General features: G+C 45.8%; 2 protein-coding genes across 6 annotated transcripts in view; both read left to right on the forward strand.

Annotated features, from left to right (window-relative positions):
- The window catches only part of AGBL4 (AGBL carboxypeptidase 4), a 1,267,959-nt gene that overhangs the window by 1,017,501 nt on the left and 236,551 nt on the right, over positions 1–13,907 (forward strand). The window lies entirely within an intron of this gene.
- Positions 1–13,907, forward strand: part of BEND5 (BEN domain containing 5) — a 47,696-nt gene that overhangs the window by 2,216 nt on the left and 31,573 nt on the right. For 2 of the 5 annotated variants that reach the window (XM_073789971.1, XM_004317958.4), the window contains exon 2: positions 13,332–13,465. The exons of 2 other annotated variants lie outside the window; for them this stretch is intronic. In XM_073789971.1, coding sequence (XP_073646072.1) covers positions 13,332–13,465 — 134 coding nt within the window. Of the gene's footprint in view, positions 1–13,329; positions 13,466–13,907 lie in introns of those variants that run through there. One more of the 5 variants, XM_019937839.2, reaches the window with a different exon arrangement.

A 13,907-nucleotide genomic window follows, 5' to 3' on the forward strand; every position in this document is an offset into this window, starting at 1 on the left:
CATGCAGTAAACATCACCACTGTGCTTTGCTCTTCAGGCACCGCAGAGAGGCTGCTGAGGCAGATGGCAGCCCCCACAGACTCTGAGTTTGGAAATTGACAAAAGTCTTCTTCAGTAAGACACACGTAATTATTGGTGTGAGGACCATGAATCTTGAATCTATAGACTATTCATCCTCCAAGTTGGAATGGTGATAAATCTCTAGGGTTATTGAAAACAGACAGTTAAAATAACACACACGCACAAACAGACCTAGGCAACATCTGGAAATTGGCAGAGTAGATCCAGAGAAGAAGCGTGGCTCCGGTTTGAGCAAAGTGAGTTGAAAAGCACTTTCCTCCACCTCTCTTCAGGTTTTTTTCTTGAGAAGAGCAAGGGGAAGAAAAAGAAACAACTTGCCGTTGACTAGGCCACATTTAGAATTCCAATCAGCTGGTTAGCTTTTAAATTGGAGCCACTGTCCTGGCTCCAGACCTGACTGGAAGGGCCAGGGTAGGTTTGGGAATTCATTTGTCCTGGAAGAACTCTCCCATGTGTCTTGAAACCCCATCTTGGATGTGGTGGCTCCGAGAATTGCTTGCAGTGACTTCGTCTTAAGGAGCTCATCTTCTGGCATCTCCTAGTTGTGAATACCACGGTGCTGTGGGACCAGATGTGAGGCGGCGAGCCCTCAAGCGGGAGGCAGAGATAGCTATGTTCTTGTGCATTAGCCATGAGTAATTAATCCCTCTCTGGCACCAAAAGCGTAGTTTCAGGAGCAGTTCGGGGCCGTTTCATGGCTTTTGGTGAGAAGCGCGGTACTTTACCGTTTGCCCAGGCCAACTCAGAGCTGTCTTCAGGTGTACCTCTTCTTGTATCCAGGAAATGTCAAAGCCAGCTGCTTTGGGACTTTGCATTTTCCAGCATATGCTGGTCTACATCATGGTTTCCATGTGTGTCAGAATCAGTATATAGCCTTGATTTCAGTTCAAGGGGAAAAAGCAAACACACCTTTACTGACAGTCTAACTTTGTGCCTGTGCATTCTCTCTCCGAGTCCTCCGCGGGACCCTGTTGGTAGAGATTGCCGTTGTTACTGTTTCCATTGTGTAGATGAGGACAACTGAGTCTCAGAGACTCCTCTCCAGCTGTATAGCTAACGAGTGACAAAGCCAGACTTGAAACCGAGGTCTTCCAGTGCCAGGCCCCCACTTGGAAATCTCCTTTGTAAAGTAGCTGATGTTCTCGTCAGCCACACAGCAGGCTTGGAAGGAATGAAAGGCAAGAGAAGAACTGTCCGTGAAGCTGACAGTTCAAATCAAGTTTTCGAGCCCAGGAACAGTTTTAGATGCTGAGTTTTCCAGCCCCTTCTGTTCTCCCTCTCTCACCAGCCTCCCTTCTACAGAGCACACGCACTTTCCTCTCTGCTAAGTTGTCATTTTCCTCAGGAAATCGCAGAAGAGCTCCCATCCTCCATGGTCCACGTAACTCAAGATGTGGCTCACCTTTGGATGTGGTCTCCTTCACCACTCTCATTTATTTGCCAGACAGCGTGTTGAAAATGAGAACAGCCCATTTGGAGAGCTTGCCATTATCTAACTGCAGTCCAGTCTGCTACTGGGGCTCATGGTATTGATTTATGGTTTCTTTATGGGGCCACAACTGGTTTTTCTCAGCTCAGAGTCTTAAAATTCTATGCCATTCTATGCAGGCACTTTGGCTATGTTATTATTATTTGGTGTGCTAAATTCCTCTTGTCGTCAGATGTCCCCCTTCTACTTCCTATACACCAGGCCCGGTGCTGTAATAAGCGAGTGCTCCAGTGCATCTGCAGGTCTGAGGTCCTGGGACTGAAATGACAGCACAATCCAGGCGAAACAAAAGTTAACTTTTCAGGCCCTGCCATGTGGGGTTTCTGTCCGGGCAGAATGACAGGGAAGAAATGGGCATCATCCTCAGGGTGAGTGTAGTCTTAGGGCCCAATGTACGTGCTAAATAGAGGTGGAAGCCAGGCACCAGGGCAGCACAGAGAAAGGGCCCATTCTAGGTGGGCTTTGTGGTTTATCTTGTACATCTTTCCAACTCTGCCACCACTGCCCACATCCAGGCGTGCACCAGCTCTTATCTAAGCCAGCACATCTGCCTTCTAATTGATTACCCTGCCTCAATCTGTTTTCCAAGTTGCTGTCAGAAAAATCTTCCAAAATACAGTCTTAGTCAAGTCACTTCTCTCCTTAGAACCTTCTGTAGCTCCCTGTTGCCTACTGAATAAAACTTAAGCTTCTCAGCCGGCGCGTTCATAGCAGCCCCAGACCAACCCCATTTCTCCAGCTTCCCCCAGGCCTGCGATACTTCATGCCATCTTGAGAACACTCCCTCAGGCACTCCTTTGAGCCAACGAGGATGGATTAATCATTGTGTGAGATGGGGCCTCTGCCCATGGAGCTCACCTTCAGTGGAGAAGGCAGACACGTGACATGCCTACAGTCCCGTGAGCTGAGGACGAATGCCACAGAGGAGTGGACAGATGCGTTGGCAGCTCCCTGTTCCACCCTCAGTCCCCAAGGGAAACTCTCCTTCCTCGGAGCTCTCCTTTTACTTTGCTGTTCCTCACTTATCTTTAGCATTCTGTGTCTTGTTTTGGTTAGTCGTGAGTAGGTCTGTCTTCCTACCAGACAGTGAACTCCTCCAGGACGGGGACCTGCCTTCCTTCTCTCTGCATCCATAGTGCCCAGCACGTAGTCCACTCCAGTCAGCCCAAGTGGAACACACCAACTTGGGGAAGACAGGTGCATTTGTTATGCTTGGGGAGAAGAAGTAGGGAGGACAGGAACCCCTGTAGCAGCAACTTGTTTTTTAGAACAGAAACCTGCAGTGAGTTTTGGAGGTTTCCTTCAACTTTGTTCACCTGGAAAAAGTCAACATTCTTTATCACTCCCTTGACTAGAAGAAACCCCACACTTGGGGGAAATAGCTTCCAAAGCCACGTTCTTCTTGCTTTGGTAATTTTAGCTCATTCAGGGCTCAGGTCCCAGCTTGGCATTGTTGGTCCAAATGGATCACTTGCTCCAGAAATGCTTTGGAACTTCTACAAAGTTAGCAGTGAAGCAGGGGAGTAGCCGATTTCATATGCAAAGATTGTTGCATGTCATCAGTGGGAGACTGCCAACAAAAGGATTCTTTTTTTTTTTTTTTAAACGAGTGAAAACTTTTAATTTAGGTTTTGACATGTTCTGCTGATGTACATTGGAGCGAAGATTGGAACTTGCCTGCTGTCATCTGTTGCAGATTCTACTGAAATGTTAACCGTTCAAGGTCCCGTCTGATGTGATTTGTCATGTTTAAGAACCACGTATTTGTTACAACTAAATAGTATGTGTTGCTGGGTATTTCAGAGTTCTGGTTCACAGGATGAAAGAAGAAATTGCCCCAGGCAAGCTCAGGTCTTGCTCTTTTGTGTGTTTTCTTGTCATTCAAGAGCACACTGGTGTTTATTTTTAAAAACGCACCAGAAAAGTAGAATTCAAACTTAGATCTTTGACTTCAAGATTTATTCTCTTTCCACTGTGCCTACCTGCTTTGTCTTATAAGCTCCTTAGAGAGAGAGGATGTGTGTACTCTTCATTTTAAAATGCTTACTGGAAAAGCATACATACCCTGAAGAGCTTTTCTCTGGTTCATTTAAGTTCCCCAGGTATTAAGTTACACTAGGTGGTCAGTCTTACACTGGAGGGAAATACAGGAGGAGGAATAGGCATTGTTTCTTGCCTTCACGGACTCGTTTACTAAATATTTATTAAGAACTCACCAGGCTCCAGGTTCAATGCTAGGAATTACCATATACATACTCTGTCTACATCCTTGTGAGATAAGGCTTCTTATTTTACCCTGGGAGAAGAGAGCTACGCAGACAGTTGTTTAGTGGGTGCTGTAGGTGCCAGGCAGTGGGCTAAGGTCTTCCCATACGCATGAAGCTCTTGGAGAACTGTGAGTCAGGTCAGTCGAAAAGTATGATACCCGAACTAGGGTGGCAGTGGTTGTGATGGCTCTGAGGTGGGTTGAGGAAGGAGAATCCACAGGACTTGGGAACTGTCTGGTTGTGGTGATGTGCGTGATGATGATGTGGTGGTCTGGGCTCTCCTCCCTCCATGGGGAGCATTAGAAAAGTAGTTGGGTGGAAGAGGAGATATTGAGTTCAGTCTGAGACAAGATGAATCTTGGGGGCCCATGGGATACCTGGGCAGATACTCCAGGAGAGCGATTAGGCATGTGGCCCAAGGTTCAGGAGAGTGCTCTGAAGTTGGGCTGAAGATCCCAATGTGGAAGTCGTTAGCCGTGGAAGTGGTGGTTTCACAGAGGGAGGGGGCAGAGTAAGCGAATCCTGCAGAACTCCAGAACACCAGCTTTTAAGGGCACAGCTGAAGAGGAAGAGCCCAGAAAGGGGACTGGGGAGAAGCAGCCAGAGATGGACTAAGAATCAAGTGATAACCAGGAGAGATGGGTGTCCTGGAAATCAGACAAGGAGCGAGGCCTTTGTATCCCAGATCTAAGCCTGTTTTTGTTTCTTTTAACTACACAGCAACTACTTTTTCCTCTGAGCTCATTGGTGAGACATAGTAGGATAGGACAGCTAAATATATAAGCAGGAGAAGAAAAGATTTGCATGGGATGGTATTTTGGTAGTTTTGAATGTCTGAGTTTTGCCCCACTAGAAGAAGAATCAGACCTGTTCTTTGAGGCCCAGAAAGCAAAATTAGGTCCAGAGAGTGGAATTCAAAGCGGTTGGTGGGAGGAATATAATAATAGCCGAGAGAGTGGATGAACGACGGAAAGGGCTTCTAAGCATAGTGATGAGCTCCCTGTCAGGGGAGGTGGATATTCTGGAATGAAATCCTGTCCTATGGGAGAATTGGGTAAATGACCCCCTCCCCCAGGTCGCTTCCTTGAGTATCAAGGAGGAAGATTGAGAGAGCTGAAAGAAGATAGGCTTTGAAGTGAGACAGTCTGGGTTCAAACCGTGACTCTGCTGTTTACAAGCTGTGTGACCTTGGGGAGATTACTTCACTTCTCTGAGTTTCAGGTACTCAAATGTAACGTAGAGATGGTAACGAGTGACTTGCCCACTATGTTATTTAGCAAGGTAATATGGAAAAGTACCTGGCACATAGTAGGTACTCATTAAATATAGGTAGCGGATACGGACTGTGGTGGCTAAGCATTGTTGAGAGAACAGCTTGCTTAGTCGTGGGTGCCACCATCTGTGGAAAGGAGCGATTTAGAGGACCAAGGAGAAGACAGGTTTAAAATTTAACTTGCGGGTGTTGTAAATCCTCCTGTGGCTTGACTTTAGCATGAAAGGCTTACCATCTCCCCCCATCTGTTGCCCCTCTGTGACCCTGTGGTGGGGCCACTTATTACCCTGGCAACAGCCTGGTGAAGCACATGAGGGTAGCTAGACAAATGAGTCAGAAGGATGAGGTTCCTAGTTTTTTCTGTGCCCTAGCCCTGTGCCAAGGCCAGTGAGGCCATGGGAGTGAAAGCAGGGAGACCTACTGAAACCTGGTTGGCAGTTCTTCTCTCCCCTTTCGGATGGTCTCAGCAGGACATTTCTTCAAACGAGCCCACCTGGAGGGATTAGATCATCTACTCTTGCCCGGCACTGCATAGAAGAGAAAGAGAAGTGGAATTCCCTGTGGCTGGCCAGTTGGTCACACAGCTGGAAGGATCTCTTAAGGTTTTCTAGTCTAGTCCCTATGTTTTACAGAAAAGAAAGCTGAAAGGAAGTAACTGGTCACCCAGAGAGTGAGTTACAAAGCCGGGCCTCGAACCCGTGTCTCTTGATTTCTTTCTGCTTTACCACAGCAGGGCACTCGTCTTCGTGTTGTCTTGGCTAGATACAATCCTTGAAACTTGAGAATTTTGTCTGCCTTGGATTTTAAAAAAACAAACGCCACAGGCCAGAGAATGAGATATGCATGCCTTTTCTGTGGCATGTCTGTTTTTAATGCAAACATAAGACTTTGCAAGGATTTTACACAGATGAAGAACTTTAAACTTGCATATAGATATTTTTTAAATAAGACAAAACCTATGTAAAACAGTTTATGTTTAGCCTTTCAGAACTTCATCATAGCTAACAAGCCCACACCACATTAAACTCTGACATTGGGTTCTTTTAATTATCCAGCATGATTTTATGTAAAATGGGAGTCAAGACAGTACCTCTCCCATTTTAACTGTATTTCAAATTCTTCAGGAGCATCTTCATGTTTGAAGACAGAATTGCATTGGATTTCCTGTCCACCGGCCTCTTTTCTAAAACACTATTTGCTCATTAAACGTGCCTCCATTTTTTTTTTCCAGTGGTAAGTTTAATGGGATGTTTCTCCCTCTCAGATTAATGACAAATACCAAGGTCTTCTATATTTTTGAAGAGCAGCTTCTACCATATTTTATGGCTTTGAATAGGGACTCCATTTGGGGGTTATTTAGGGCTTGGTGGTCTTGATAAGCTTGGAGTTCAGGAGGTTGGTATCAAGTCATACTAAGTTCAATTTGGGAATTGATCACAGCATTCTCCTGGATGTAGGCAAAGGCTTGGGAGAAAAGCTGGCACTTGGGGAATTATATTGACACACTCACCATATTGTATGTGCCTTCTAGTTCAGTTGAGGAAGTTACAGCAACTTGGTAATTTTTCTCTTGTTCCTATAGGATAATTAGATGATAGAACCAGGCCCCGAGTGACATGCAGGCCTGACTGGAACGTCTGGCTCTGGTATTTAATAACTTTGTGTCTTAGGCAAGCCACCTCACTTCTTTGACCCTCAGTTTCTGCTTCAATAGAATCATTATGGGGATTGAATATATTGATGTTAGTAAAGAATTTGGCATGGGGCCTGGCACATAGTAGTTGCTTACTCAGTATTTGTTGAATAGATGAATGCAGTTAGCTGACAACATAGTAGCTGGAAAGGAGAGGAGAAAGTTGATGCCCAAATCCTTGGTGGTTTTCTTGCCCTGGAAACAAAAGAATCAGGAAGTTAGAATCAATGAAGTTTATCTCTTCAGAGGCTACATACTTATTTCTGTTTACACTAAAACTGATTACTTGGTCTTAAGCTTGGAGCAGTTGCAAAGGTGGGTTGACCAGAGAGGTGGGTTGACTCATCCTTTTTGAGTCTCCTGCTAATTTCTTCTGTGGTTTCCTGGAATGCAAAGCCAGAAGCATACTCCAAAGCCACATTAAAACGCTGCCTGAAGTTACCTGCTGTCTTAGGTGATCCACACCACCGCTCACCTGCATTAATGTGACCAGTCAAGAGTTACAGCTTCTTGTCACCCTGTGTTCAGTCTCCTCCTCACACCTCATCCATCTTGCTTGCCATTGCCACATTAATCTTCCCCAAACATCTCTTTCATCATGTCTCAATCTGTGTCGGGTACGGGTCTCTTTGCCACAGGACAAAAGCCAATGACACAGCCCACAGGGGTAGCCTCACAGCCACTATTCACTGAACACCTGGGACAAGAAAGGCACTGTTCTTGGTGTTTTATATGCACTACCTTTTGGAAAACAGTTTATTATCCCCACTTTACAGATAATGAAAGTGAGACTCGGACAGGTGAGGTAGCTTGCCCAAGTTCCCACAGTTAGTATGTAGCAGAGGCAGAATTCCAAGCCAGGACTCCCTGACTGGAAAGACTGGGCTGCTTTTGTTAAATCCTGGGCCTCCCTCTCCCAACCAGTTCTTCCACTTTTTACGGTGACACTGAGTGTTCCGTAATCTTCTGTGGACTAGGTGCGGATGTGAGGCACCACCTTTAATTTGGGATTAGGATGAGGAAGGCCTGGAGCTTGGAGGTTTGCCCCCACATGAGCCAGCATCTCTCAGGAGGTCAAGCCTGCTATTCTGGTTGGGATTCTCGGCACATCCTGGGTTGTAAGGATCCGAAAGACCAGGACCACTTAGCAGAGTGCTCAGCACAGAACAGGGGCTCAGTCAATGTCCAGTGACTGCAGAAAAGGACAAGTGGAGGCCTCAGATCTTCCTGAGCCCTCATCCAGGGAGCATGGCGCAGGGAGGAGGGTGATGGGCGTTAGGATGGAGCCAGCAGGTAGTTACCTCTCAGAGGGGCCTCAAGATCCCCCTGGCCAAGCACTGGGGCAGCCAGGGTCCAGGTAAGGGGACATGTGACTCGAGGGACTGTCTGCTTCTGCTCCTTTCAGGAACACTTCTGTCACTCAGACCTTCCTGCACTGCTCAGCCTGCCCTTTCAAAGGACCCATTCAAACCTGAGCCCTGGCCTACAACCTAATTCGTTGTGCCTGGCGATAGTTACTCCTATCTGGGGGCTTCCTGAGGCCAGAGGGGTGTGGCAGGAGAGCAGGAGTAAAGTGGTCTTCTGCTTTGAACTTCAGGCTGGGGAATTTAGATGTCCTTATCTAGAGCCATCATTCATTCTTTCAGCATCTATGAATATGGCTCAACCATATTTCAGGCATGTGTTTTTAGAGAGAATAGAGCGTGGGCTTGGGGGGCAAAGAGATCTAGATCGAATCCTGGCTCTGTGCCTTCGCATCTGGGTGGCTTTAGGCCCTCTTTGAGTCTCATTTCTTCTTCTGTGGAAAAACATGCAGGTAATACTTGCTTGCAGGGTTGTTGGGAAGTACAGTGATATATGTGAAGAGCCGTATAGTGGCATCTGGTCAGTAATAGACATTCTAAAAGTGGTAGCCTATTTTTTAATTGAAGTGTAATTCACATAAGACAAAATTCACCATGTTAGCCATTTTAGAGTGTGTACAATTCAGTGTTCTACAAACATCATCACTATCTAATTCCAGAAAATTTTCATCACACAAAAAGAAATCCCTGGTACCCATTAAGTGGTCACTTCTCATTGCCCCTTTCCCCTGTGTCCCTGGAAAACATTAATCTACTTTCTATCTCTGTGGATATCCCTATTCTGGACATTTCATATAAATGGAACCATATATTATGTGGCCTTTCTGTCAGGCTTCTTTCACTTGGCATAATGCTTTCAAGATTCATCCATGTTGTAGCAAGTATCAACACTTTATTTCTTTTAACGGCTGAATAATACTCCATTGCATGGATATACCACATTTTGTTTATCCATTCGTCAGTTGAGGGACAGTTGGCTTGTTTCCACCTTTTGACTGTTGTGAATAATGTTGCTATGAATACTTGTGCACAAGTTTTTGGTGGACATGTTTTCATTTCTCTTGAGTACATACCTAAGAGTGGAACTGCTGGATCGTATGGTTATTCTGTTTAACCTTTTGAGGAACTGCCAAGCTGTTTTCCATAGTGGCTGCACCATTTTACATTCCCACCAGGAATGTATGAGGGTTCCAGTTTCTCCATATCCTCCCAACACTTGTTATGTTTATTCTCTGTTCTTTTCTTTTTTTGATTGTAGCCATCCTAGTGAGTATGAAGTATATCTGATAGTATTATTTTTGATTTACATTTCCCTAATCACTGATGATTTTGAGCATCTTTTCATACGCTTACTGGTATAGCCTCTTTTTATTATTCTTTCACTAAACATTTTTTTTGATGAGCCTCTATACTGTATGGCCAGGCCTGTGATATGGGCCCTGCCCTGTGGTTACCCACACTCCCGTGGGAAAGGCAGACCTCAGAACAGGTGATTGCAACATAGTAAGAAAATAGACTACAGAGAAGGTATGTATAAGGTGTAATGGGACCTTAGAGGAGGAAAGAGGAGCTGAGTGGAGGTTAGGTGGAGTTTGTCTAACAGAAAGGAAAGGAGGGGGCATTCCAGTTAGATGGAGGGGGCGTGGAGCTTTGGGTATAGCCGGTGGGAGTTGGGCTCCTGTCATCCTATGGGGAGTAAGGCTCTCTCAAGCCAGGTGGCTGAGTAGGTCTCCACCTCCAGGGCAAGCCCGCAGCAGCCCAGGGCCAGCCGCAGGCTCTGCTGAGCTTTGTCATCTGCTGTAAGTACAACTCTTGTTGCCTTCAAGGCACATATACTCAGCTGATTTGATCCCACTTGAGGTCAATATTCTGTCTCCCTTCCTACGGAAAGAGATCCGTGATGCTCATTGACACAGCAGCTTGCCTGACTTCTCACACCTACCACATAGCAGAACTGGACTTGGAATCCAGACTGTCTGACTTTTCCACACCTGCAGGCTGAACCTCAGCTCTTCTTACCTTAGCGTTCAAGGCCAGTTATTCTCCAAGCCCCAGCCACCTTAACTTTCTTTCTCACCTTTTCTTCCTGCCTATAACTGAACCATCTTTTGTAACCATTCCGGTCTAAATGTTTTTGCAATCTTTCTTTTTTGGTTTCTGTCCTTTATCCCTCTTCTTGCCGTCAGTAAATGGCTGTCCTTTTATGTACACTGACGGTCCAAGTGCTATTCACTCCGCTCAAGTTCTTAACACACAGAATTGATCATCTTCACGGCATCCTGGCAATGTGAGTAGGAATTATTTACTTCAAGTCACAGATTAGGAAACAGGATCAGAGAAGTAAATTAAGTTACTCAAGACCAGCCGGTAAGTAAGGGGTCTAGTTCAAAGGGCCCTTCCTCTCAAATGCCTGCCATGGTTACACTGACCAAGGTGATCTCCCTTGCCCCCAAGATCCTAAAGCAGTTACTTTCCCCTTATTCACATTCAGTATTTGAGATCTTATCTCAATCTTATTTGAGGGCTTTTCTTTTTCGTGGGTTTTTATCTTGTGTCCCCTAAGCAGGTGTTCATTCTCAGTGCCCCAGGGCCCCAGCCAGATCCTGCAAGTGTGAATTCTCAGTAAATGTTAAACTGAGGCATAGGAGGAAAAGCTCTGAACTCTGGTTGCACAGTCTGAGTTCTCATGCTGTTCATGTTATGGCACTAACTTCTGTGACCTTGCACAATGATGTGCTCACCAGAATGGGAACCCTGCCTGTCTTGCTCCCCCTGTATCCCTGGGCCTGACTGCCGAGTAGACGGATGCAGGGATTTACCATTTGGTAAATGGTAAAACCTCATCTCCATTTTGAAAGGGTTAAATGAAATGGTCTGAGGATTGCTCCCAGTTGAAATATTGCCCAGTTTTGTGAGCCTGAATGACTGCTTCTCTCCGTACCGGCATGATTCTCAGCTACAGAGCTTCACCTCAGGGAGGCAGAGCATAGCTTGTCATTTCTAGTTTGGTGGCTACATCTCAGATTTTTGCCCTTGACCTTGTCAAACTGAAGGCTGACCCAGGAGCTTTGCCTCAACACATTCAGAAGTTCTAACACCCCCCTCTCATCCTCTATATCCCTTTCAGTTTCTCTCCCTCTTTTTTCACATGTGAACACACCCACCCATCCCATTTCAGGATAATTTATTTGGAGCACCTTCTTTAGGTTTTATATTTTAGCAGCTTTTTGACTTAGAAGGAATGGACAGTGATTTATAGGAGGTGAGCTACTGCTCTTTTAGAAAGACCACGGTCCCTGCTGCTGTTCTTGCCTAACCCATTGGGTGTATTTTATAGGGACAAAGAGAACAAGAACAAGAACTGGCCTTTTTGTGAAACTAGAAGCCTAGGATTGCTGCTCCACTAGTGGGAAAGGGCATTTTCGTCTCTGATCAGGAGGGGTTGTTAACAAGACGGCCTCTTCTTTTTGGGGGCATTTCCCTTACACTAGATACCCTTCTTAAGTCATTCCTTTGTTTTTGTATTTTAATTGTATCTTTATCCACCTTATGCTTAGGGAAATAAAACGATTCTGAGCCTGTTGATAATACCAGCTTTTACATCCTGTTCATTGAGTGCCTAGTGTGTACCAGCCGTGCCGTGTGGTCAAGTGTGTGAAGCATTGTTGCTTTCGTCCCCACGCTTCTTCATAGAGGAGACACCTGAGGTCATGCGATCAAGACCTTGTTGCTCCCTCCTCGCGCCCTGTCTCGGAAGAGCTGAGCTTCACACTGAGGCCTCTCTGATACTGCAGTCCCGCCCTTGACCAGCTGGGGCTCCATTCCTAAGATACATTCAGGAAGATTTGGCATTTGACTGCATTCTGGAATAGTTAGGTGCTCACAGGCTTCCTTTTCAACTTTGCTAACAAGTTGTGAGGAGAGAAGCCTGGACTGGGGGAAGTGTAAGAGCATGTTCAACACACACACATACATGTGCACACACACTCACACATAAAGACCCTGAGAGACAGAACTTAACCACTCCCTGGCCACATGCTACATCCAGCATTGGGCAACATGCTACAAACTACATTTAAGATATAGCAGCAGTGGGAACCTTTGAGGAGTAAGAAATAGTAATTCCCAGAGTCCCAGTTCAGGCCCAGAAAACAGGACCTCAAAGTATTTACCACAAGGGCCAGTTCCAGAGCATGTTTGAGTTTCTACCTCTGGAACTGTCCTCTTTGAATTTTTACTGTTGACATCTACGGTGAGAGACAGATCTGGGAAGTAAAATTTGAAATCTGTGCAAGAGAAAAATAATTCTCTTTCAGATTATCTGAAGTTGAGTTTAAAGAATAAGAAAGTGAGGAGAAGTAGTATCCCTTTGTATTTGTGTAGCACTTTTGTAGTTTGTAATGCACGTCAGTGTGTGTTGTTATCACACGTAAGCAGTGGTTGAGATGCCAGAGGCCTGTTTCCCACTCCTGCCTCTTCCTCAGACTCACACCCTGGGCACGTGCCTTCCATCCTCACCTGTAAGATGAGAGAGAGTTGGGCCACTTGGTCACTGAGGCCCCCCAAACTCTGTCATTTCATTATCTGATACCAGTAAATGTTGCTAGTTACTCTTCCTGTATCTGTCTTAACTCAGCCTGTCTTGTGTCTGGGCTGTGGGGAGGCTGTACCTCAGCTCCAGTTCAGGCTTTATCTCCGTAAGAGCTATCATCCCTTCATGCTCATCAGTACCTGAGCGGGCAGAAACCCCCCAGGTTTTCCTGGGAGATCATTTGCTTAGAAATATCTCGGTTGTTGAGGGATTCATGTGCTAGTTAAGTTAAAACCAGATAGCAATCTAAGGGCCATTCCAGTTCCAAGATTCTAGAATTCCATAAAAGGCCACCCTTGAAGATATACTTAGGGAAACCCCTCAGCAAATTCACTGGGCGCTATTTCAACGCTTTGTACGGTGGTGCCTTTAGCATATACCCTTGATCCTAGAGTTTGATCTGCACTGCTGCTGCTAGGAGCCCTGCATGTAGAAGGGAACAAACATGTCTTGGGTTTGTTTGCTTTTCCTTTTTAACTGGTCTGGCCTCAGACATTCTCTAGTATTTGAGGTTATGGGCATTTTGAGCATTTTGACTCATAATGAACCTTATTCTCTTGCTATGCATTTTAGAAGACAAATCTGACCTTGAAAACAGTGTGATGCAGAAGAAAATAAAAATCCCCAAACTTTCTCTCAATCATGTAGAAGAAGATGGGGAAGTTAAAGATTACGGGGAAGAAGATTTACAGCTTAGACACATCAAGGTAACAAAATCTTTCCTCTTCTTTGGAAGTACGGGGCAGCAGTTTCAGATTTCTTATAGCTAAAGAATTCCAGTCTGGCCTCCTCTGTCCATGTAAATGCCCCCTGGTGTCACAGGCCGTGACTTTCTCACGTTGGGAGAGGCTCGGGACGGCTAGCGTGAGTTTGCTCTGCTGGCTGACTTTCCAGGGAGCGCTGTCCTGTTTGTACCATCTGTGCAGTGTCATCGCTGCTAAGGGTTGGGAGTGGTGCATTTCCGTCTGGCCTCCAGCTCCGGAGAGGTCACTGCTAGGCTCCAGGAACATGGCTGCTCTTGGGCAGCAGTTCAGAGCCAGTCACTATCAGGCTGCCCCCAAACAGCTAAGGGTGGACTCACGAGGAGGTGGGGTGCGCCAGGTTCAGACAAAGGGCTTAATGTGACCTTGGGTTGGAAGGAAACTTGTG

Source organism: Tursiops truncatus, chromosome 1, assembly GCF_011762595.2.
Source record: "Tursiops truncatus isolate mTurTru1 chromosome 1, mTurTru1.mat.Y, whole genome shotgun sequence".
Taxonomy (NCBI): Eukaryota; Metazoa; Chordata; class Mammalia; order Artiodactyla; family Delphinidae; genus Tursiops; species Tursiops truncatus.